Below are 27,009 nucleotides of genomic sequence, written 5' to 3' on the forward strand. Positions count from 1 at the left end.
ATCCACCACACCAGAGTCATGGGGCAACTGGGTCCTCATTAACTCTGGATTCCCATGGATCTGATACTGGGATTCAATTTTCTTGGGAATGTGGGGATTAGATAATGGCTTCGCCCAGTTCGCCAGCAATGTCTTTTTGAGGACATGATGCATGGATACAGTGGATGATTCCTTAGGTGGCAAAGGATAGTCCAAAAGTTCAAACATTTCGGCTCTTGGCTCATCCTCCGTAACCACAGGGAAGGGAATGGCCGTAGACATTTCCCGGACAAAGGCCGCGAAAGACAGACTTTTCAGGAGGAGAAAGCTGCTTTTCAGGAGAGGAAGTAGGATCAGAGGGAAGACCACCTGACTCCTCGTCAGAGAAATATCTCAGGTCTTCCTCTGCTTCCCACGAGGCCTCACCCTCGGTGTCGGACACCAGTTCATGGGCTGCACTCCGAAGCCGGGCCCGTCTCGACTCCGTGGAAACATGGACACAGTGGACACGTCGAAAGAAAGACTCCCGGATCGGCAGCGATAAAGCTCCCTCCATCGATGTCGTTGGGGAGTCAGCCTAGGAGGCTGCCAATGCAGGTACCGCAAGCAGTACAGGGACCGGAGACCTCACAATGGGTGAGGGGCCAGCCGGCGCCTCACTCAACGGCACCGGCGGTGCAAGCACCCCCGGTACCGTAGAAGGGCGCAACAGCTCCTCCAGAAGCCCTGGAAGGATGGCCCTGAGGCTCTCGTTCAGAACGGCTGTCGAGGAAGGCAAGGAGTCCGGTACTGGCGACGAGCTCAGAATCTGTCCGGGTTGCGGAGGCGGTACCGGGCTGTCCACAGTGGAGTGCATCGACACCTCCTGTATGGAGGGTGAGCAGTCCTTCCGGCGTCGACGCTTAGTGGGTGCCGGTGCCACCGGTGATCCAGAGCGCTCGGTACCGCGTCTGGAAGGCGACCGATGACGATGCTTCTTTGTCTTCGCACAAAGCACATCACCGGTACCTCTCGGTACCGAAGAGGAGGACGTTGAATCCAAACATCTCCTCTGGGCCGGGTCCGAAAGAGGTCGATCCTGGGGGGCCTGTGCCGCAGGAACCCTCGAGGCAGGTGGAGACCTACTTGAGGGCTCACCGCTACCAGCAAGGGAATGGACAGCCCTCACCTGCACTCCGGAAGGCGAAGCACCCTCCGACAACATTGATACCACCGATGACCTCGGTATCGCAGACGTTGGAGCACCGGCTGATGACCTGGGTACCGAAGACGTCGAAGCACCGGACGAGGCCTCGAACAAAAGGTTCCACTGGGCCAATCTCGCCGCCTGAGTTCTCTTCTTCAACAGAAGACAGAGTACAGGCCTGGGGACGATGCCCGGACCCCAGACACTGAAGGCACGAAATGTGCCTATCAGTAAGTGAGATAGTCCGGCTGCACTAGGTGCACTTTTTGAAGCCGCTGGCAGGGTTCGAGGACATGGGCGGAAAAATCACGCCGGTGAAGTCAAAATTCGCAATGATGGCAATGGCACCAAAACAAGTTAGAAAAAACCCGTACGGGCGGCCAAAAAGGTTGCGCCCGACAACGAAAGAAAACTTAACGGAAAAACACTCGAAATAAAGTTGTTGGTTTTTTTTTAACGAAGAACACGACAGAAAGAAGATTCCGTACACTTCCGAACGGAAGAATGCGGCGAAAGATGCAAGGGGTCTCCTTGGGGTGCAGACCGACCGAAAACAGCCGTCCTGAACCATGGAAAAAAGAAGACTGGCGATCACGCTCGCGTTCTGGAAGACGGTCGCGCATGCGCACGCGAGGGCTAGAAAACGCTGTTGCTAGTGAAGATCTCCGATCGGAGGGGCTGCCGTGGACGTCACCCATTCGTGAGAACAAGCAGCCTGCTTGTCCTCGGAGAATTCAACATTATACCAGTTCTTCAACATCACATAACACCCAAATCATTCTCATCCCCACAGACCAGTAACAACCACAGAAATCCACCAACACCCAGGCAATCATCCTCAAAATCAAATTTTCATCTAAAGCTAAATCACCTAAAACAAGACAACTAATCAAAATCTGCCCCTCAATTTCAACTGTTGAACCACATCTGCCCGTCCGAGTAGGATACATCAACGCTAGATCAGCAGTTAATAAATCGGAAACCATCACAGACTGGATTACATCAGACAACCTTGACCTACTCTTCATCACAGAAACCTGGGTCCGTGATTCTAAAGATCCCATCATACTTGACTTATGCCCCCCCAGGCTATAAAATATCACATTGGCCTAAAAAAGACAAAAGAGGTGGAGGAATAACAATTATCCATAGATCTAACTTCTCCGCAGAACCTATCTCAGAGTTCATCTCACCTCAAATCGAAATTGCTTCAATTAAACTTCATAACTCCATACTGTGTGACCATCTAACCTACATATTGTTTTACAGGCCTCCCAACAACTGGAACAATAGCCAAACTATATTCATGGACTTTATATCAAACGCATGTGTTAACAGTTCCAATATATTAAGTGGAGATTTGAATCTTCATTTAGAAGACTCCAATTCTGTCCAGACTCGACAGTGTATTGACTTCCTCCAATTATGTGACTTTTACCTACCTCCAATGCAACCTACTCACATCAAAGGCCACTCACTTGATGATACTTCCTACAAACACTCTTCAGACCAAAAATTCATCATATCAGATATCCGCTGGTCTGCTTCACCTTGGTCTCACCATCACAAAGCAACCCTATCTTAATACTGGCGTAAAAATGGCCAGACTATTACACGTGAACCCTTAACAATCAGCACCAGAGGATGGATTAACAATGAAACTTTTTGGCACCAAATCTATAACAACGACTGGTCAATAAATCCCTACTCAAATCATTTCCTCACAGAATGGGATAACAGGTGCAAGTTCATTCTGTAAGAAATAGCCACTTTACACTCCAAAACTTTAAGTAGAAGCAACCCTTCTCCATGGTTTAACGACATATTAAAAAACCTCAAATCACAAACCAAGAAACTTGAAAAAAATTTGGTGTAAATCAAAAAACATCACCTTCAATACATGGAAACAGAAACAAAGAAACTATAAGAAGGCCATCAAATGAGCCAAAAGATCCTATTACACAAAGAAGATTACAACCAATGGAACAGACATAAGAAAACAATATCAACTTATAAAAAATCTTCTGAACACTGACCCAATCACAACATCATCCTCAAATTGTCATATGCTGACCAACTAGCCAAATACTTTAAAGATAAAATCATCAACCTGTGCAACACAATCCCCCAAGACGATGCCAGCATTCATAGCTTTCTTGACGAACTAGACCCAGACATGGACGAAATTCCAGCTGACCGCTCCTGGACAAACTTCACCCTTCTTACCACTGAAGAAATTTAAACAGCATTATCCAAACTCTAAATCCCATTGTCACCTTGACCCATGCCCCAACTATGTAATGGAAATCGCACCAACACGCTTCATTACAGACCTCACCACTCACTTAAACTTCCTCCTTCAACAGGGATCCTTCCCCCATCAAACATGGTAACATACTATTTACATCAATACCAAAACACACCAAGAAACCAGCAGATGACATCACCAATTACCGCCCTGGGGCCTCTATCCCTCTACTGACCAAACTGTTGGAAAATAGAATAACCTCCCAACTCAACGAATTCATACAAAAATTCTCCATCCTACATGAATCGCAATCGGGCTTTTGACCTGCTCACAGCACAGAAACTGTTTTACTCACCTTGATATCCAAATTCAAACATAAAATATCATTTGGAAACAACATCCTCCTTCTGCAGTTCGACTTATCTAGTGCATTTGACATGGTAAATCATGATATCCTTACAAAATTACTTGATAAACTTGGAATCAGCAGGGACTGTCTCTTTGTATCAGGTGTTCAGCGCTGCGTGCGTCTGGTAGCGCTATACAAATGCTAATAATAATATCATCAAATGGATAAAAGGTTTCATCACCACAAGATTCTATCAAGTCAAATCAACCACATCTCCCTGGTCATCAAAATGCGGTGTACCCCAAGGATCACCTCTCTTCCCGATCCTTTTCAACCTTATGATGATCCCTTTAGCTAAATCCCTATCAAAATTTGGCCTCAATCCCTTCATTTACGCAGATGACGTCACTATATTCATCCCCTTCAAATCCAACTTAGCAGAGATCTCCGATAAAATAAACAATGGAATGAACATCTTAGCCTCCTGGGCCAACGCTTTTAAGATGAAATTGAATAAGGAGAAAACACAATGTCTAATCCTCACATCCCAGTATTCTACACTCACTCCAACTACACTCAACACCCCAGACATCAACATCCCCATATCTGACAACCTCAAAATCTTAGGAGTATTATTAGACAACCACCTAACTCTGGAAAATCACGCAAAAGCTACGACAAAGAAAATGTTCAACATGATGTGGATGTTGAAACGCGTGACTATCTTCCCCTAAAAACCTTCCGCAACTTGGTTCAATCCACTGTGCTTACCCATGTTGACTACTGCAATAGTATTTTCATTGGATGCAAGGCCCAAATACTGACAAAACTTCCAACCGCCCAAAACACGGCAGCCAGACTTATTTATGGTAAGTCGCGATTCGAGAGCGCAACACCTCTCCGTGAAAAGCTTCATTGGCTCCCTATTACTGAACAAATAAAATTCAAAGTCCATATGCTGATTCATAAGATTATCTACAGAGAATCCCCTGGCTACATGTACAACCTGATTGACCTTCCAACCAGAAACGGCTCTAAATCTTCTCGAACTTATCTAAACCTACATCTTCCCAACTGCAAAGGACTTAAGTACAAAACATATTATGCATCCAACTTCTCCGTCATAGGCAGGCAACTTTGGAACACCTTACCAAGATCTATTCGAATAGTCAATGACCAATTACCCTTCCAGAAGCTGCTAAAAACTTACCTCTTTAAAGCAAGCCTACAAAAACGACCCGACAAATTTAGGAGTTCATCTGCACTACCCGGATCAGACTATAAAGAGAGAACCTGGAATATGCTCCCTCATTTAATCCTTTCTAAGTCATCCGTCTTCCAACCCCTCACTATACATTCTTCCTTAATTAACAACACATTATCCCAATACACACCCTCCTCCCACTCCCCTACCTCTACCGTCCTCCTCCCTTACCCATCTTACTTACCCACATCTAATTGACTATTTCTCTATTCACTATATTACTGCTGAATCCATTCTATATTAATTTGTGAACCTGTTATACTATGTAAGCCGCATTGAACCTGCTAATAAGTGGGAAAGCGCAGGGTATAAGTGTTACAAATAAATATATACATATATAGAGAGAGAAAGAGAGAGAGAACGAACAAACTTTTCTTCCACTGAGAAGCCTCTACTCTCAAATGTTTTGTTTTGTTTTTTCCCTATGGAAATGAGAAATGACCACAGAAACACAACCTAGAGCAGTGCTAAATATCCAAAATGTAGCATATGGGTACCCCTCCCCCACTGAAGGTGATGGGGGGGAGAAGAATTGCACACAGAGCTCCTCTAGAACAATTTAAATCAAAAACTGTATTGTACTGGTGACTAGTGGTATTAAGTTTATTTGGCTAGCGTCATTCTCAGCCTTAAGCGAGATGCTGTTCACATACTAAGTACTCATGACATGGGTCTGCACCACCCACTGCCATGAAAATGCTTGAATTATAATAATCAAATTAACTGAATTAATGTGGACTGTGGGTGCTTTCAGGAGAGCAAGAGAGAATGGCAACACCAATGTCTCATGTCTGCTAAATTTAGCAGCCTGCACTTAAAAGTTTATAAATGGTGTGCACTACTAGGATGTCACCAGAGAAGTACTCCATCAATTACTTCAGGGACTTCACCTTTATGACAACTCACTCTTCTTAGTCCACATGCATATGGTGAAGAATCCCCTTAAAGAGAATGCACAGACTTATTTTTTTAACAGGTGGGGAGCTGTTGAGCACATGCTTAAAGCAATCTCCTAAGTGTTCATGCCTTGGTAGAAGAGATGTATGAATTGATTTAGGTGAACAAAGTATTGAGCTCCCAAGAGCTGATTTACCACCTTTAAAATTCTAGAACTCCATGCACTCACCACAGACTTTGTTCAAAACACTGCAAAGCTGAATAAAGGAGTGATAAAACACATCTTGCCACTGCCATAGGAGAAGGAGAGTGGTAAGGGAGGAGGAGGAGACACTCAGTGGGCTGTGAGCAAATAGCATCCAAGCTGGCTCCTCCTTCAGCTGCACACCAACACCAGTAAAACTCCTATCAGGGCATGGGAAGAGACAGAGATATGGAGGTTCAATAATTCAACAAAGCTTTCTCCTCACCACTGGCATAGCCACAGATGGCCCCAGGTGGGCTGGGGCCCACCCACTTTGTGCTCAGGCACATCCAAAATTAGTGCTCCCTTAGTGTGGCTGGTGGGGATCCCCAAGCCTGGACAGCCAAAGATCTCCTCCTGGCTAACACCTGCACCCTGAGCAACCGGCAGCAATGTCCTTGAGCCACTGCTGCTGGTCTCCCAGCCCCCTCTCCTGCCCATGCTTCATTTTATTGATTTTACAGAGCTTACTATACCACTATATGCCAAAGGATGGCTTCAAAATGGTTTACAGTAAAAGGCAATAAAACATTGCCCAAAATAAAAAATTTAAAAAAAAAGGCAGAATGAGTTTAGTGGTGAGCGTGATAGGCATGGGAAAATAAGCGTTTTCAGAGAGGACTTCAATTTAGTGTAAGAGGATTCTGCATGGAGGTGGGAAGGTAATGTGTTTCAGAGTCTGGTACCAATATAGCTGATGGCTTAAGCACATGTAGATTCAAGTCAAATACCGGAGGGAGGTGGAAGTTAAAATAAACTAGCATTTGTGGAACATAGTGAGCAAGACGATGTATAGGGTATAAGAGGTAATCCAGGGCAGTAGGAAGACGAGATTTGAACACCAGGGTTAGAAGTTTAAATTGGATTTGTGCCGAAAGGGGTAATCAGTGTTCTTAGTAAACCAAAGGAGTGATATGATCAAAAGGCTTTGAATGATGGGAGAAGGCAGACAGTTGTGGACTCAAACAGTTGAAGTCATTTCAAAAAGTGAAGTGCACACAGAACACTGTTGGCGGTTTAGGGACATTGCTGCCAGCTATCCAGTGTGCAAGTGTTCTGGCCAGGAGGTGGTCTTTGGCTGGTGAGACTTGGAGATCCCTGCCAACTCAGATATTTCTATTTTTAATTTGGGAGGGGGGCATCAGGGGCAGACACACAATTTTGGGTTCAGGCCCATCTTAAAGGAGAAATTAGTTCTTACCTGCTAATTTGCTTTCTTTTAGTTCCTCCGGACTGGCCCAGAATATGACTGATGGGTTGTGCATGCCTTCCAGCAGGTGGAGACTGAGAACTCTGACTCTGGAGAGAACCAATAAGAGCCCTGGCCAGCTAGCCCCAGATCCAGTACTGTCATAACAAAGCAGAAAAAAAAGAGACCAGCGGACAAAAAAAAAAAAAAAACACTCTGTGCATCTGTGAAGCCTAAGCAGCCACCGGCATCATATTAACTATGAACTTGTGCCTGCTTTTGACATGCCCCTGAAGAAAGGCAAATATGCTTGTAGCATACAATATAGTTTAAATTGATTTTTTTTTTAAAGAACAATGCCACAGCAAACCAACAACGCAGCTAAAAAAAACAAAGGAAATAAACTTCTCTCTCGCAAACACATGGGAGGGATCTGGGCTAATCCAGAGGGTTTTTTTTTTTTTTGCAAAGCGGCTGCCTCTCCCTGCCTCAACTGCTCTTCCCTTGAAGAGACTGAGGCAATAAATCACTGTATCATGCTGAACATAGGGAGTGGACATGGGGGAGGGGAGTGGACATGGGGAGGGGAGGGGAGGGGAGGGGCACCCCCCCCCCCCCCACCCCGAGGCTCTCAGCCTCCACCAAACACGCAAATGCAGGGAAGAAATGCGCAGAACAAACATAAAGTAATAACAGCCCACTACTCAAAGCAGAAAAACAAAATATGAAATATTACACATTAAATATTAAAGAAGAAAGAAAAAAGTCAAAGGAAAGAGAATGAAAGGCGGGGCTAGCTGGCCAGGGCTATTATTGGCTCTCTCCAGAGTCAGTCACCACCTGCTGGAAGGCGTGCACAACCCATCAGTCATATTCTGGGCCAACCAGAAGGGGTGCTAAGGAATCAGCTGTTTGGCTACACCGGTGCTCCTCATGCATCAGCCCATTTCCTCATGATGAGAGGGAAAGAAAAATGGTGGAGTGGGGGGACAACTCAGATTTCTGAGCTACATACTTACTCCAAACTTCTTCAAATCTTTAAGGAGCTCAAATATTTTAGAAAGGTACCCTCTTGTGCTCAACAAAACCCAGCTGCCAACTGGGTTCAGAGCTGTCCCAGTAAACAGACCAGAAGCTGTTTGTTGTGTCTGCAACCATCCGATGGAGCTAAATACTAAATATTCTAAGGCTGTACGGTATCCTTAAGGGGCGAATCACAGAACTATTTTGTGTATCTTATTATTATAACAGTCCCATGTGTAAAAAATGTCAATGAAGACAGCCATTAATGTTACCATAAGTTAGGAAAGGCTACCTAATCTGAGAAGAATCATCTATGTTCTTTAGGGGTTATAAAGTGTCAGAGACTGAGCATGAACAATGATCAAAACATGGAAAAATTATGTTCTTACCTGATAATTTTCTTTTCTTAATCATACCAGACCAGTCCAGACTAATGGGTTATGTCCATCTACCAGCAGGAGACAGAGAAAATAATTCCAAATAAACCACCCCTTAAGGGTATCGTGCAGCCTGGAATGTTCAGTATTTCGAATAGCCAAGCAATGGTGCTCTGAAGTCTAGAAGAAAACACAGTTAATACCAAACAGACAAACTCTTGGAGCCAATATGCAGAACCTCACTGTTCCTGCTTGGCCAAAGGCAACTGCAACCTCCCCTAACAGTAAAGTAAGCAGGAGGGAATGGTCCATACTGAGCTTGCTCAAGCACACAGAGATCTACCCCTGAATCCGGGGAAAGAACTCCGTGATGCCAAGTAACAGGAGTCATACAGAGCTAGCACAACAAGTGGCAGGAGATTGAAAAGAGAAGATGAAGTAGGCAGTGCTGTAGGACATCCCAGCATATTGAAGCATCATGGAACAGCCAGGGATACCTAAAGGAAACAACACTCTGACAGGCTTTAGCCAGGGAGGGCATCTGGACTGGTCTGATTAAAGGAAAGAAAATTATCAGGCAAGAACAATTTTTCCTTCTATGTCATCTATACTAGACCAGTCCAGACTAATGGATTGTAGCAAAGCACTTTCACAAAAAGGGGGGGGGGGGAGAAAAGAAGAATGCAGAAAGTTGAAAAATCAACAAAGCTATACATACAGCAAAAAACTTATCAGCAGAAAAGGATTCCAATATCCGAACCACCAGGCTACCAAAATGGAACAGAAAAGGACCTGACGCCGTAGGAAGTAAAACAAATGTCCTGAGCAAAAGAAAAATTACGTACCCCTGTCTTGAGTCCAGTATGGTTGGATGAAGCGACCCTAACAAGTACTAGGAGTAAGCAACACCTCATAGAAGAAAGGAAGCAAGGCCCAGGAACCACCCAGACCCGCACCTAGTGAGAGAATCAAACTTCACAGAACAAGAAGAGACTCCAGTCGAGAGAACCAACTAACTGGAGCGCCAGTCTCTCCAGGAGAACCATGAACAAAAGGGCAGCAGCATACCAGGGTACAACCGCAGAAACAGTACTCCTCAACCAGCTCGCTCTGGACTTAGGGATGAAAGAACAGAGCCAATAACACAAAAAGGGACAAAAAGAAAGAGTGAAGAGCCACACTGTGGAGAAAAGACCCCCAAGGTACCAAGTAGCCACAAAAGGAGCAGAGACTAATTCAAACTCCAGCAATGGAGAAGCTTCTTGCCAGCCACCAAGAGGCTACGGCAAGAAAAGGTACCACGGGAATGATGGCTAACAGGAGACAAGACAGCCTTGTCTAGCAGTCCAAACTGCGGTATGCCACAACTGCTGAAAAGTTACTGTATTCAACCCGCAGAAAAAAGCTGGGGTTGACCAACAAGGTGAAATAGTGCCCAATAGGCAAAGGTGAAAATATGCTCCACTGTCAGAGACTGAACTGTGCTCAAGAGACAGAAAAGAAGCTGCGCTCATCAGGCAGGCAGAGAAGGATCTGTGCTCAACGAGAACAAACGGAGTTGCAATCAAAGCACACAAACTGAGCCACGCACCACGGGCAGAGAAAGAGTTGCACACCTCTGGCAAAGATAGAAATGCCCCGAACAAGCAGAGACGAAGCTGAGAGTAACAGAGGATGAGCAGTGCTCCACTGAAAGAGCTGGATGTTAGAGGTACCTATAGAACTGAAGCTGCGGTAGCAATGCAACTGTGTATAAAACGCAGACAAGTAGCTGCTTTCCACACGCAAACAAGGAGCTGCGCGCCTGACACCAGCAAGGAACTGCGCTCCAGACGCCAGCAAGGAGTAGCGCTCCACACACCGACAAGGAGCTATGCTTCCTACGCAGACATGAAGCTGTATAGCACCTGCAGTCACAGAGCTGTGCTCCACTTCACCCAATTTGCAGAGAAGAGTTGCGCTCTGCACGCAGACAGGGAGCTACACTCAACAGGCGATGGAGCTGCGCTCTGCACGCAGACAGGGAGCTGTGTTCCATACGCAAAGAGAGAGAGCTGCATGCCAAACACAAACAATGGAGCTGCGTTCAACATGCAGAGAAGAAAGGTTGCAGAATAAGCAGCGAAGGAACTTCACTCAACATGCCATGATACAGCTGTCCTCAACATACAGCGATGGAAGTAAAGCCAACCTGGAACTGTGGAACTGTGCCCAGCATGCAGCGATGGAGCCGTGCCCAACCTGGAACAGTGGAACTGCATGGGATAATGAAGCCGCACTCAACAAGCAAAATGCATAGATGGAGTCCTAGGGAACAGCCAGAGAAGAAGGTGCTGCCAGGAGGTCAACAGGAAAGGAGCACAACTTGTGGAAATGCAGACCTGGCGCTGCACTCCCCTGGCCCAGAGGGACTAAAACTACAAGAAAAAGCATCATGCCCCAAGAGACACTCTTGGACCTCAAGTGGTCTCTGAGCCACAATGACCACCCTCTCCTAGGCAACCGATACGGAGCAGCAGTCAACATAGAGAAAGAACTCCCGCTATGAGGAAGGTAAGCATCACGGAGCTGGAATCCTCAGACCATAGGGAGCAAAATGCAGCCGCAAGACAGTGAGGAAAAAAACAACTCTCACCAGGCCAGGAACAAAGAGGAAGCTGGCCACTAACACCAAACTGAGGAAAAACCAGCTAAGGGAGAGTCAAACTCCAGATGCACAGCAATAGATCTGCTCAGTAGGAAAGTACTGCATCCCTTACAGAAAAAGGAAGGAGTGCCAAATATGCCAGGAGAGAGGCGCCTGAAACTAGAAAAGGCAAAATCCGCCTGTGCCAGGCTAAAACTCCCGCCCAAAAGCAAGGGAAGCAAGGAAGAGCTGTGGCAAACTAGTCCTAAAAATGCACATTCCCATAAAGAGACAATGAACTGAGTCCAAGCAAAAGACTGGCAAGAATGGCATTCCCGAGGGTACTCAGAAGAGGGATTTGAGCTAGTAGTTGCACACCAAGGGCAACTCGGACCCTCACCAGAAGGAAAGTACCCTGCAGAAAAACCAGAGCAGACAGGAGGGATCCATGGGGACGAGAGAACCAGAACCTCCCTAAGGAAGGGAGGAAAAACTGCTGCCAAAACAAGAATCAAATAGCAGGGGCGTCTCAAGCAAGATGTCAGAAGCAGCAGAGACCAGACGGTCTGAAAAGAACTGACCAACAGCCGTGTAAGGCTGACAGGAATGAAAATGTAGCCCTGGACTAAAAAGACCGAGCCTGCAGCCAAACAGAGCCAACAAGAGACTTCCCCCACTTTGGAAATGGCAGACTAAGACCTCCGAACCGCAAAGGTACAAGTTCCAGCAACAGGGCTGCCCTCTGAACCAGCCGCCATCTAGGACTGTGAAGAGGAGGAAAACACCTGAATTTCGTGATCCAGGCATGAGCCGTGACCCACAAAAAAACAAATCGAAGCCAACTGGTACCAGCTCAGAAGGGTCCAAGATCAGAATCAACGCCGTCCAGCGATAATCAAAGAAACTTCGCAAGTGGCCCCCTAGAATACATTGCCAAAGGTGGGAAAATAAATCAGGTAACAGGCAAGAGAAAGAAGGAAAAACAAAGTTTCTTCTTTTTTTTTTTTTTTAAACAACCTTCTTCACTAGAGACAGGAATTAAAAAATGTTTACCTCAGAGGCAGAAAAGGAGGGGGAAAAAACAGTTTCCTTTTTTATAAACAACCTTCTTCACTAGTGACAGGAATTAAAAAAGGTTTACCTCAATGGCAGAAAAGGAGGGAAAAAACAAAGTTTCCTTTTTTTCCCCTTTTATAAACAACCTTCACTAGTGACAAAAATAAAGGCTTACCTCAGAGAAAGAAATTCAGATATACCTATCGCCACAGAAGAGAAGAACCCCCACAGGGGAGACAAGTTATTCCATGCCACAATCAACCATCACCCTGCTAGAAAGACAGCCAGGGGAGGATGGGGAGGGGAGGGAACCAGGGTCACTGGATATCACTCTAGCTGGTAGATGAGGAACTCAGGACCACTGAGTATCATCTAAAACTAGCCCCAACATGGCTACCAGCACACACCCCTGGCTCCACTGTCACCAGAAGAATCTGGGACAGGAGCTAGCAGCCAGCAATCCAGAGCAGCTGCAGGATCCATCCACCATCCGCTAGGAAACAGAGAAAATACTGAACATTCCAGGCTGCACGATACCCTTAAGGGGCGGTTTTTACTTGGAACTATTTTCTCTGTCTCCTTCCGCTGGTAGATGGACATAACCCATTAGTCTGGCATGCAAATAGGTGGGAAAATGTGGGATACAAATGCAATAAATAAAATAAATATAGATAACAAGGAAGGGTCTCCTACATGAGAAAGCATAATGTTGCTCACTAGCCTAAAATGACATATGCATGCATTTAAAAGAAAAAAAAATATGTAAAAAGAAAATTAAAGACACATATGCACACAAAATACTTCTAGACAAACGGGGGGAAATAATAGAGAAGGATTTAAAAAAAAAAAAAAAAAACAGGCCATGGGAAAATTAGGGAAATAGAGATGCTTAAAATTGCTGTAATCCTGTCGTGACTTTCACTGCAGTTTTTCTCCCCTCCTGACTAAATTTCTTTACAATGTTTTAGACATCCATTCTCTGAGACATTTAACCTCTATAGCTTTACATACCAACAGTTAGCATGCTAGAAAAAAACAACAGAAGATCTATGAAGCTACTTCTCTAAGGCTACAGCTAGGATGGCATTGAAGAAACAGACAAAAGTGAAATGAGATCAATTAATACTAAAATGGAAATTAGAAAGGAATGATACACAGAAGAGGTAAACTCTACGGTATAGAAGCTGAGCCTTCTCTCCCTTTTCTCTCTTCAAAACAAGACAAGCGTTGACATGAAGAGATGGTCTAGTTACCTGCATCCATATCTGCAAAGAATGGAACAGCCAGTAAGGAAAAGAAGGAACCAGAAAGGCAGTATGTCAAAGATGGATTTAAAAGTTCATGAGACTGCAAACAAAGGCCTTCATTTGCTAACCTGCATTAATTTCAATTAAGCACACGAGGTAATTTTATAAAGCTTTTTCTGCACGTAAAGCATGTTTTATGATGCAAACAAGCTTTTATGAATTGTACAACCACATACAGTGGTTGAAATAAGTATTTGATCCCTTGCTGATTTTGTAAGTTTGCCCACTGACAAAGACATGAGCAGCCCATAATTGAAGGGTAGGTTATTGGTAACAGTGAGAGATAGCACATCACAAATTAAATCCGGAAAATCACATTGTGGAAAGTATATGAATTTATTTGCATTCTGCAGAGGGAAATAAATATTTGCGAGACTGGGAGATTGGGCGTGCAAGTGGCAGATGAAGTTCAATGTTGACAAGTGCAAAGTGATGCATGTGGGTAAGAGGAACCCGAATTATAGCTACGTCTTGCAAGGTTCCGCGTTAGGAGTTACGGATCAAGAAAGGGATCTGGGTGTCGTCGTCGATGATACGCTGAAACCTTCTGCTCAGTGTGCTGCTGCGGCTAGGAAAGCGAATAGAATGTTGGGTGTTATTAGGAAGGGTATGGAGTCCAGGTGTGCGGATGTTATAATGCCGTTGTATCGCTCCATGGTGCGACCGCACCTGGAGTATTGTGTTCAGTACTGGTCTCCGTATCTCAAAAAAGATATAGTAGAATTGGAAAAGGTACAGCGAAGGGCGACGAAAATGATAGTGGGGATGGGACGACTTTCCTATGAAGAGAGGCTGAGAAGGCTAGGGCTTTTTAGCTTGGAGAAGAGACGGCTGAGGGGAGATATGATAGAAGTGTATAAAATAATGAGTGGAATGGATCGGGTGGATGTGAAGCGACTGTTCACGCTATCCAAAAATACTAGGACTAGAGGGCATGAGTTGAAGCTACAGTGTGGTAAATTTAAAACGAATCGGAGAAAATTTTTCTTCACCCAACGTGTAATTAGACTCTGGAATTCGTTGCCGGAGAACGTGGTACGGGCGGTTAGCTTGACGGAGTTTAAAAAGGGGTTAGATAGATTCCTAAAGGACAAGTCCATAGACCGCTATTAAATGGACTTGGAAAAATTCCGCATTTTTAGGTATAACTTGTCTGGAATGTTTTTACGTTTGGGGAGCGTGCCAGGTGCCCTTGACCTGGATTGGCCACTGTCGGTGACAGGATGCTGGGCTAGATGGACCTTTGGTCTTTCCCAGTATGGCACTACTTATGTACTTATGATCCCCCACCAACCAGTAAGAGATCTGGCCCCTACAGACCAGGTAGATGCTCCAAATCAACTCGTTACCTGCATGACAGACAGCTGTCGGCAATGGTCACCTGTATGAAAGACACCTGTCCACAGACTCAGTGAATCAGTCAGACTCTAACCTCTACAAAATGGCCAAGAGCAAGGAGCTGTCTAAGGATGTCAGGGACAAGATCATACACCTGCACAAGGCTGGAATGGGCTACAAAACCATCAGTAAGACGCTGGGCGAGAAGGAGACAACTGTTGGTGCCATAGTAAGAAAATGGAAGAAGTACAAAATGACTGTCAATCGACAAAGATCTGGGGCTCCACGCAAAATCTCACCTCGTGGGGTATCCTTGATCATGAGGAAGGTTAGAAATCAGCCTACAACTACAAGGGGGGAACTTGTCAATGATCTCAAGGCAGCTGGGACCACTGTCACCACGAAAACCATTGGTAACACATTACGACATAACGGATTGCAATCCTGCAGTGCCCGCAAGGTCCCCCTGCTCCGGAAGGCACATGTGACGGCCGTCTGAAGTTTGCCAGTGAACACCTGGATGATGCCGAGAGTGATTGGGAGAAGGTGCTGTGGTCAGATGAGACAAAATTGAGCTCTTTGGCATGAACTCAACTCGCCGTGTTTGGAGGAAGAGAAATGCTGCCTATGACCCAAAGAACACCATCCCCACTGTCAAGCATGGAGGTGGAAATGTTATGTTTTGGGGGTGTTTCTCTGCTAAGGGCACAGGACTACTTCACCGCATCAATGGGAGAATGGATGGGGCCATGTACCGTACAATTCTGAGTGACAACCTCCTTCCCTCCGCCAGGGCCTTAAAAATGGGTCGTGGCTGGGTCTTCCAGCACGACAATGACCCAAAACATACAGCCAAGGCAACAAAGGAGTGGCTCAGGAAGAAGCACATTAGGGTCATGGAGTGGCCTAGCCAGTCACCAGACCTTAATCCCATTGAAAACTTATGGAGGGAGCTGAAGATGCGAGTTGCCAAGCGACAGCCCAGAACTCTTAATGATTTAGAGATGATCTGCAAAGAGGAGTGGACCAAAATTCCTCCTGACATGTGTGCAAACCTCATCATCAACTACAGAAGACGTCTGACCGCTGTGCTTGCCAACAAGGGTTTTGCCACCAAGTATTAGGTCTTGTTTGCCAGAGGGATTAAATACTTATTTCCCTCTGCAGAATGCAAATAAATTCATATACTTTCCACAATGTGATTTTCCGGATTTAATTTGTGATGTGCTATCTCTCACTGTTACCAATAACCTACCCTTCAATTATGGGCTGCTCATGTCTTTGTCAGTGGGCAAACTTACAAAATCAGCAAGGGATCAAATACTTATTTCCACCACTGTATGCTCATAAAAAGTACATACATGGAAAGTGTGCACCGACTTTCATGCCAACTGTGCATACGCATTCTCAGGGATGTAGTTTGGGGGAGCAGAGACAGAGCTGCAGTGTGTATGTTTAATTTTAAAAGACATTTACACCGTCTTCGAAACAGTTGTAAATTTGTGTCAACAATATTGGTGCTGGAACTAGGAGATTGCTTTATAAAAGAAGCACCTTTTTGAACTTCTTCCATAGGCAATTATAAAATAAAATCCATAGTTAATAAAAAGGCCCCACAGATCACAAAGGGGCTTCCATTATTTAACATACATTAGATTGCATTAATGCATGTTAACATAGGTTAGTAAATGAGGACCAAAATTTATATTCAACGGTGTACCTCAGTCCTGCCTTTATTCATTACTGGCACCAACAATAAGTAATCAGGCCATTCAAGCAAGGCACCCAGTGAAGGCAAATACTTTTTGCTTAATCATTTGGTCCAAAGCATTTATGTCAAAAGTACAAACTAAGAAACAAATGAAAATCAATTTGAAGATAAATTTCAGACCACCACCAGGTATAATGTGTTAGTATGAAATTTAATAATTCATAAACATAAAAACTGTAAAGCTGTATTAAACAAAAAGGTCTTTCTAACTCAGCATCCTATCAAAGTAGCAAGCAACAGATGCTCAGAGAAAGTGTATAAGAAATTAGTCATGTGTAGTGTATATATCCAATGCCATGTCATTCCAGATTCTAGAAGTCATGGTTTAGGGATGCACTGAACCAGGGCCGGTCTTAGCAAGTGCGGGGCCCTATGCAGACCATTTTCATGGGGCCCCATCCTAGCCCCAGGGCCGGCCGGCCACCCCTCCCTCTGAGCTCCAGGACGGTCCCCTCCGAGATCCAAGGCCCCCCAGCTCCAGGGCTCTCCCTCCCTCCCTCCCAGCTCCAAAGCCCCCCACCCAGCTCCAAGGCCTCCCTCCCTCCCAGCTCCCAAGCCTCCCTGCTTCCCACCAGCTTCAAGGCCCCCCTGCCTCCCACCCTCCAAGCTCCAAGGCCTCCCTGCTTCCCACCCAGCTCCAAGGCCTCCCTGCTTCCCACCCAGCTTCAAGGTCCGCCCCTGCCTCCCAGCTCCAAGGCCTCCCTCCCTCCCTGCCAGCTCCAAGCCTTTCCTGCTTCCTATCCAGCTTCAAGGCCCCCCTCCCACCCTCCCAGCTCCAAGGCCTCCCTGCCTCCCACCCTCCCAGCTCCAAGGCCTTCCTGCTTCCCACCCAGCTTCATGGCCCCCCTGCCTCCCAGCTCCAAGGCCTGCCCCTCCCCCCAATTTTAAAAGTTTACCTTGTCAACATCGGGTTACAGCGGCCGGCAGGTTGCAGCAGCAGTGAAAAGAGCTGAGACCAGAGCTGAGAGAGGGAAAGGAAGGCTCCCCAAGTCCTGAAGCACCGAGCAGCTCATATTGTTTTCACTGCTGCTGCTGCTACCTGCCGGCCGCTGTAACCCGACGTCGACGAGGTAAACTTTTAAAAGTCAGAGGGGAGGGGGAATTGGAGCTCGGGCGGTCGGGGCGAGTTCAGGCGCGTCGAGCGGGGCCCCCTTGAGCACAAGGCCCTATGCGGTCGCCTCGCCCTGCACTGAACACAGGGTTATCTGACTTGTACAAACTGAAATTACTTATTTGTAATTATCATTGTTTAATAACAGCTGCACAGTGAAGTTCTATACATTGATCGAGTGACATCATTCTTGCCATTTGAGACAAGTATACAGAGCTTTCAAGAATAAACTTTTTGCACATATACAGTAGGAATCCAATGTGTTTCCAGAAAAAACACTCACATTAATAGCAGCTTAAAAGAGCAAAAATCAAAACAGAGGCAGCTCTCAAAATTGGGGAATGGACATGTGCGATTCAATTAAGCTTCTGTTACTAGAGAATGACAATTACATGTAAATATTTTTTCTCTCATAACAGACTAACCCAATAAGAGTCCCATGTAGGATTAGAAAGCTAAGAGGTGCATTCCAATAAAAAACAGAAAAGACAAGAATGTTACTGTCATACACAAAACCACATTTCAGTTAGAATAAGAATGCTTTCTTTAAATTTAAATTTGTACTTATTCCACTTCTACTAGAAGCATTCTGTTCAAGGCAGATTACAAATTAAAATTACCAATCATAACAAAAGTCTTTTTCAAAGTAAATTAAGCTAAAATCAAATTACATATATATTAACAGCTATCATAGCATGAAAATCTCATAACTTGAGTAAAACAGATGGATAAATTTACCTCCTCTCTGAAATAAAACATTTCATTAAACCAAATATGATCAACACATTAAACAGATTTATAATCCAGTTAGCATTCAAACAATCAGTTCTTCAAGCAACATCTGGAATGTTGTAGTATACTAATACCTGTAGTATGGGAAATAAGGTTTTCATCTAACGGCTGTGTTGGAAGAAGTTGACCTTGGAGTTAGTGGCCATCACAGACATGGTTCATAGAGAACCACGAATGGGATGTAGTTATACTGGGCTACAATCTATTCAGGAAAGCCAGGTAAGAAGAAAGGAGAAGTGGCATTATATAAGTTACAGATAATATTAAAGTGCCATAACTGTAGGACTTACAGGGTTAATCTGGAAAAAGGGAACGGATAATCTATTTGCACTGATGTGATATACAGGCCTCCTTCACAGAAGTGGACATATATTTAACTGAAGACATTTACAATATAGCTGTGAAAGGGAAAGTACTACCCATGTGGGCTAGGGCTATACTGGACCTAGTGCTTACGAATGTGGAAAGTACGAGGATGCAAATGTAAAACTGCAGATTGCTTGGAATGTTATTTCTTTCTTTATTTTTCTTCTCACATCTCATTAATGTGGTCTTGGATTTTTCTTGCTTGCATTTGATGTATGTAAGAATCTGAATGCAAATAGAAAAGAGTGAGCGATCATACCTGATGATTTTAAGGTGGCCAAACATGCAGAAACGTTGAAGGCAAAGGCAAAAGACAGAATGGCCAGCAGGAAAAAGGAGATGACAGTGACTAGGGAGGGAATCTAGACTGGTCTGATAGGATGTTATGGAAGGAAATATTGTGCCTTACCTGGTAACTTTCTTTCCTTTAGTCCTATCAGACCAGTGCAGTCCAATGGGATGTAGGCAAAGCGAAAGATACATACCTGTAGCAGGTATTCTCCGAAGGACAGCAGGCTAATTGTTCTCACTGATGGGTGACATCCACGGCTGCCCCTCAGAAAAGGAAGAGTTTCCCTAGCAAACTCTAAAAGTCTCGCGGGAGGTCCAGCGCACGGGGCACGCCCACCACGCATGCGCGGCCGTCTTCCCGCCCGTGCGCGACTGCTCCCGCTCAGTTAAATGAATAGCAAAAATGAAACAAAACAACGCCAAAGGGGAGGAGGGAGGGTTTGTGAGAACAATCAGCCTGCTGTCCTCGGAGAATACCTGCTACAGGTATGCATCTTTCGCTTTCTCCGAGGACAAACAGGCTACTTGTTCTCACTGATGGGGTATCCCTAGCACCCAAGCTCACTCTAAACAACAAAAAAGGGTCAATTGGGCTTCGCAACGGCAAGGACATAAGACTTGACCTACGTAGAACAACTAACTGAGAGTGCAGCCTGAACAGAATAAAACAGGGCCTAGGAGGGTGGACTTGGATTCTAAACCCCGAACAAATTCTGCAGCACCGACTGCCCAAACCGACTGTCACATCGGGTATCCTGCTGAAGGCAGTAATGCGATGTGAATGTGTGGACCGATGACCACGTCGCAGCCTTGCAAATCTCTTCGATAGTGGCTGACTTCAAGTGGGCCACTGACGCTGCCATGGCTCGAACACTATGAGCTGTGACATTACCCTCAAGAGTCAACCCAGCTTGGGCGTAAGTGAAGGACATGCAATCTGCTAGCCAATTGGAGATGGTGCGCTTCCCGACAGCAACCCCCTTCCTATTGGGGTCAAAAGAAACAAACATTTGGGCGGATTGTTGTGAGGGCTTGTCCGCTCCAGATAGAAGGCCAATGCTCTATTGCAGTCTAATGTGTGCAACTGACGTTCAGCAGGGCGGGTATGCAGACCGGGAAAAATGTTGGCAAGATAATTGACTGGTTCAGATGAAACTCCGACACAACCTTTGGCAGGAACTTAGGGTGAATGTGGAGGACTACTCTGTTATGATGGAACTTGGTGTAAGGAGCATGAACTACCAAGGTTTGAAGCTCACTAAGCTGAAGTAACAGCCACCAGGAAAATGACCTTCTAGGTCAAGTACTTCAGATGGCAGGAATCCAGTGGCTCAAAAGGAGGTTTCATCAGCTAGATGAGAACGACGTTGAGATCCCATGACACTGTTGGAGGGTTGACAGGGGGCTTTGACAAAAGCAAACCTCTCATGAATCGAACAACTAAAGGCTTTCCAGAGATGGGCTTACCCTCTACGCGGAAATGATAAGCACTAATCGCACTAAGGTGGCATCTTACTGAGTTGGTTTTAAGACCGGACTCCGATAAGTGTAGAAGGTATTCAAGCAGGGTCTTTGTAGGACAAGATCGAGGATCTAGGGCCTTGCCATCACACCAGACGGCAAACCTCCTCCACCGGAGGAATCTTTTCTGGAAGCAAGCAAGACTCGGGAGACACCCTCAGAAAGACCCAAGGAAGCAGTCTACGACCTCAACATCCAGGCCGTGAGGGCCAGAGACTGGAGGTTGGGATGCAGAAGCGCCCCCTCGTTCTGAGTGATGAGAGCTGGAAAACACTCCAATCTCCACGGTTCTTAGGAGGACAACTTCAGAAGAAGAGGGAACCAGATCTGACGGGGCCAAAAGGGCGCGATCAGAATCATGGTGCCGCGGTCTTGCTTGAGTTTCAGCAAAGTCTTCCCCATCAAAGGAATGGGAGGATACACGTACAGAAGGCCGTTCCCCTAATGCAGAAGGATGGCGTTCAACACTAGTCTGTCATGAGTCTGAAGTCTAGAACAGAACTGAGGCAGCTTGTGATTGGCTTTAGTGGCAAAAAGATCCACCAAGGGGGTTCCCCACTCCCGGAAGATCTTGCGTACCACACTCGAATTGAGCGACCACTTGTGCGGTTGCATAATTCTGCTCAACCTGTCAGCCAGACTGTTGTTTACGCCTGCCAGGTACGTGGCTTGGAGAAGCATGCCGTGCCGGCGAGCCCAACGCCACATCCTGACGGCCTCCTGACACAGGAGGCGAGAACCGGTGCTCCCCTGCTTGTTGATGTAGTACATTGCAACCTGACTGTCTGTCCGAATTTGAATGACTTGAAATGACAGCTGATCCTCTGAAAGCCCTTAGAGCGTTCCAGACCGCTCAACTCCAGAAGGTTGATCTGCAGACCTGATTCCTGGAGGGACCACAGTCCCTGAGTGTGAAGCCCATCTACATGGGCCCCCCACCCCAGGAAGGATGCATCCATCAGCACCTTTTGCGGCTGAAGAATTTGGAAAGAGCGTCCCAAGGTCAAATTGGACTGAATTGTCCACCAGTGGAGAGAATCGTGAAAACTGGTGGACAATTGGATTGCATCCTGTAGATTCCCTGCAGCCTGATACCACTGGGAAGCTAGGGTCCATTGAGCAGATCTCATGTGAAGACGAGCCATGGGAGTCACATGGACTGTGGAGGCCATATGGTCCAGGAGTCTCAACATCTGCCGAGCTGTGAGCTGCTGAGACGCTCGGGCCCAAGAGGCGAGAGACAGAAGATTCTCCGCCCTCTCTTCGGGTAGATAGGCATGAGCCATCTGTGAATTCAGCAGTGCTCCTATGAATTTGAGTGTTTGAACTGGGTGGAGATGAGACTTTGGGTAATTTATCACAAACCCCAGTAGCTCCAGAAGTTGAATAGTCATCTGCATGGACTGTAGTGCTCCTGCCTCCGAGGTGCTCTTCACCAGCCAATCGTCGAGATAAGGGAACACATGCACTCCCAGTTTGTGTAGAGACGCCACAACCACTACCAGGCATTTTGTAAACACCCTGGGCGCAGAGGCGAGACCAAAGGGTCGCACACAATACTGAAAATGATGTGTTCCCAGACGGAATCAAAGATAATGCCTGTTAGCTGGTAGTATCGGAATGTGGGCATAAGCATCCTTCAAATCCAGGGAGCATAGCCAATCGTTTTTCTGAATCAGGGGAAGAAGGGTGCCCAGGGAAAGCATCCTGAACTTTTCTCGGACCAGATATTTGTTCAGGGCCCTTAGGTCTAGGATGGGACGCATCCCCCCTGTCTTCTTTTGCACAAGGAAGTACCTGGAATAGAATCCCAGCCCTTCTTGCCCTGGTGGAATGGGCTCGACCGCATTGGCACTGAGAAGGGCGGAGAGTTCCTCTGCAAGAACCTGCCTGTGCTGGAAGCTGTAAGACTGAGCTCCCGGTGGACAATTTGGCAGGTTGGAGATCAAACTGAGGGAGTACCCGCACCAAACTATTTGCAGAACCCACTGGTTGGAGGTTACGAGAGGTCACCTTTGGTGAAAAAATTTTAACCTCCCCCCGACCGGCAGATCATCCAGCACGTGCACGTTTATGGCGGCTATGCTCCTCCGGATCCAGTCAAAAGCCCGTCCCTTGCTTTTGCTGGGGAGCTGCAGGGGCCTGCTTGGTCGCACACTGTTGACGCAAACGAGCGCGCTGGAGCTGAGCCTGGGAAGGCTTCCAGGAAAGAGGATTGTACCTACACTTGTTATAAGCGTAAGCAGCAGTCTCCTTTTACCTGAAAAAACGCCTACCTGATGAGGTAGATGCTGAAGGCGCCTGGTGGGAGAGGCTGTCGAGGGCGGTTTCCCGCTGGTGGAGCTGTTCGACCAACTGCTCGACTTTCTCACCAAAGATATTATCCCCCCGCCAAGGGACATCCACCAGCCGCTGCTGCATCCAGTTGTCCAGGTCAGAGGCACGCAGCCATGAGAGTCTGCGCATTACTATACCTTGGGCAGCGGATCTGGATGCAACATCAAAAGTGTCATAAATACCCCTGGACATGAATTTGCGACACGCCTTCAGCTGCCTGACCACCTCCTGAAACAACCTGGACTGCTCCGGTGAAACTTGTCAACCAGGTCCGCCAGTTGCCTCACATTATTCTGCATATGGATGCTCGTATAGAGCTGGTAAGACTGGATCTTGGCCACGAGAATGGAATGACAGGCCTTCCTCCCAAAAGAGTCCAGAGTTCGAGACTCACGCCCTGGGGCGCCGAGGCGGTATCTCTAGAACTATTGGCTCTCTTGAGAGCAGAATCCACCACCACAGAGTCATGTGGTAACTGAGCCCTCATCAACTCCGGGTCGCTGTGGATCCTATACTGGGACTCAGCTTTCTTCGGAATGGTGGGATTAGATAAAGGCTTCATCCAGTTCCAAAGCAATGTCTCCTTTAGAACATTATGCAATGGAACAGTGGAAGACTCTCCAGGTGGTGATGGATAGTCGAGGACCTTGAGCATCTCAGTCCTAGGCTCATCCACAGTAACCACAGGGAAGGGAATGGACACAGACATATCCCTTACAAAAGAGGCAAAGGAAACGCTCTCAGGTGGAGAAAGCTTCCTTTCCGGCGAAGGAGTGGGGTCAGAGGGAAGACCACAGGACTCCTCAGAAGAGAAATACCTGGGGTCCTCCTCCTCCCTCCATGAGGCCTCCTCCTCGGTTTCAGACATAAGCTCTCTGACTTCAGTCCAAAACCAGGCTCGTCTCGACTCAGAGGAACCAGGTCCTCGATGATGACACCAAGAAGTGGACTCCCATGCTGGCGGTGACAAAGCTCCCTCCATCGACGGGGAGTCCACCTGAGTGGCGGCCGAGACCGATGCCGCAAGCGGTACCGGTGTCGGCAGCCACACCACAGGGCCTGAGCCAGCCAACGCTTCTATCAACGGTGCCGAGGGCGCAGGCACCCCCGGCACCAGGAGAAACTGGCGCAGCAGCCCTTCCAGGATACCCAGAAGAATGGCTTGGAGGCGCTCGTCCAAGGTCTCTGTCGGGAAAGGCTGAGGGGTCGGTGCAGGAGTCGGAGACAGAATCCGCACGGGGATCGGAGGCGGTACCGGACTGCCCGACGACCGATGCATCGACACCTCTTGGATGGAGGGTGAGCGGTCCTCCCGGCGTTGACGCTTCTCGGGTGCCGAATCTCTTGATGCCCCAGAGCTCTCGGTACCATGTGGAGGAGACCGATTACGATGCTTCTTAGGTTTCCGTCGATGCATGTCATCGGCGCTCCTCGGCACCGACGAGGAGGACGTGGAATCCACACGCCTCCTCAGGGTCGGGTCCGAGAAAGGTCGGTCCCGATGGGCCTGCACAGCAAGAGCCTTCGAGGCAGGTAGAGGCCCACTCGACTGTTCACTGCTCCCAGCGAGGTCGTCGGGCCGGTGTTACCTGCTCTCCCGAGGTCGATGCCATCTCCGGTGCCAAAGCCAACATCGCCGATACCGATGCTGTCGACGATGAAGGACTGGGCCGAGCTCCAAACAGACGATCCCGCTGAGCTTGCCTCAACACCTGTGTCCACTTTTTAAGGCTGAGACACATTTTACACGCTTTAGGGTTATGCTCAGGCCCAAGGCACTGAATACACCAAGCGTGGGTGTCGGAAAGCGAGATGGCCCAGCTGCACCAACCACACTTTTTGAAGCCGCTGGGAATTCTTGATGTCATTGACAGAAAAATCGCGGTGGCGAGATCAAAATCGTCAATGGTGGCGGAAAAAAGCCACAAAACAGGGAGAAACACAAGCGCGCAGCCAAAAGGGCCGCGACAGCGGCGAAAGGAAACTTAAAGAGGAGAAAAACTACAAAATAAAGGAAAACTCAGGAAATAAAATTCTTTGTTTTTTATTTTTTTTTTTTTTACTGAAAAAAGAAGCGCGGACGGCGCCTGAAACAAGAAAAACACGAAAAATCGCTAAACTGGTTTCCGAGGGCTGAAAAGAGAGGGACGCAGCGCAGTCTCTCTCCACCGCGGAAAAAGAAAAACTGAGTGGGAGCGCATGGGCGGGAAGACAGCCGCGCATGCATGGTGGGCGTGCCCCGCGCTGGACCTCCCGCGAGACTTTTAGAGTTTGCTAGGGAAACTCTTCCGTTTCTGAGGGGCTGCCGTGGACGTTACCCATCAGTGAGAACAAGCAGCCTGCTTGTCCTCGGAGAAAGCAGTGTTCCAAACATAGGGTGGGACAAAAAGATTCAAACACTCTAAAGATGCTGTATTTCATGTTTTTCTACAAAGGTCTTTTTCAAGACCATATTTTCTCATCTAATTTTACCAACGATCATTTAACCTCTGAAGATTTTACATTTACTATATGAAGACTTCTGAAGCAGGCTTACTGCCAAAGCACAGTGCTGTGTTGAGTCTTCTCCAATAAATGCTTTACAATCAATAGAAGTCTCCTCATTTGTTCCTGGTCAGCCTGGTCTATTTCCAACTTCCTTTGTTTCTCTAATATATTTGTGAGACACATTGCTGAAAGATTAGAAGGAAAAATTTGCCTTTTTGCAGATGACATGAAGATAGCCAATAGAGTGGATAAACCAGAGGGAGCAGAAACCACAAGACGAGATCTCCAAAAATTAGAAAAATGGTCAAAGGTCTGGCAGTTAAAATTTAATCTCATTAGTTCTCTTAGGGGTAACAATACTTCCAGTTTCCAATGTCACTTATGTAATTAAAAACAGAAACCCTCATAAATTTTCAGCGTTCATGAAAGAAAATCCTGGAGAAGGGGAAAATGGCAACTGAATGGAACGCAGTCGGGTCTGCTTTGGAACGCATTCAAGAGCTAATGACTGGTGATCACTTATTTGCTTCATTGGAAGAAAATGTAGCCACTGACTGGCCTGACATTTTAAGACTTAATAAATTGGTCAAACTGAATTTGAAGTGAAGACTTTGGTAAAATATTGCCATGTGCAAAGAGTTCTGCAGGGTTTGCACTGGAACAAGGAACCACGGTTTGTGAATGATAAAGATTTTGTTGTGAGATGGAATGAAGTTATTACCAGATGCTTTTTAAACCCAACGCTGTTAACTATAGATAAATTGCATAAGGAATTGCAGGAACAACAGAGTTGCATAATAAATTGGATTCTTTAAAGAAATCTATGAGTAATGCAGCTTATGAGCAACAATATCAACAGCTTTTAAGTCTGATTGAGAAATATAAGCAAGAAATAAGAGCTCAAAAAGTAGCCAAATATAAAAGATATGAGGCTGATTATACAAAAGGGTTTATATACCCTTGGATGGATGTAAATATAAAATCTAAACAGTATCAGAAGATGAAAAAAGTGGTTTTGTCAATACATCCAGTGACTCGTCTGATGAAGAGAGCTCAGAATGCATCTAGAGTGAAGTCAGGGAAATCCAGTTCAACAATGGCATATTCGTCATTGTCTTCTTTTTTTTTTTTTTACCAACAGCAAGTGGCATAGTACAGGCGGCTCCAGTCGAGACCTGTCAGGAGTTGCTGGCAACAACAAGGCCCCTAAGAGTAGTGTACAATTTATCCTCCAAGATTTTGACATCATC

At 46.4% G+C, this 27,009-nt stretch overlaps 1 protein-coding gene across 2 annotated transcripts in view; it reads right to left on the minus strand.

Annotated features, from left to right (window-relative positions):
- Nucleotides 1-27,009, minus strand: part of AGAP1 (ArfGAP with GTPase domain, ankyrin repeat and PH domain 1) — a 2,358,592-nt gene that overhangs the window by 1,896,981 nt on the left and 434,602 nt on the right. The window contains exon 3 of one of the 2 annotated variants that reach the window (XM_030210551.1): nt 13,692-13,703. The exons of the other annotated variant lie outside the window; for it this stretch is intronic. Coding sequence (XP_030066411.1) covers nt 13,692-13,701 — 10 coding nt within the window. The 5' untranslated portion in view covers nt 13,702-13,703. The remainder of the gene's footprint in view (nt 1-13,691; nt 13,704-27,009) is intronic. 2 annotated transcript variants of the gene reach the window in all.

Source organism: Microcaecilia unicolor, chromosome 7 (genome assembly GCF_901765095.1).
Source record: "Microcaecilia unicolor chromosome 7, aMicUni1.1, whole genome shotgun sequence".
In the NCBI taxonomy this organism is placed as follows: domain Eukaryota; kingdom Metazoa; phylum Chordata; class Amphibia; order Gymnophiona; family Siphonopidae; genus Microcaecilia; species Microcaecilia unicolor.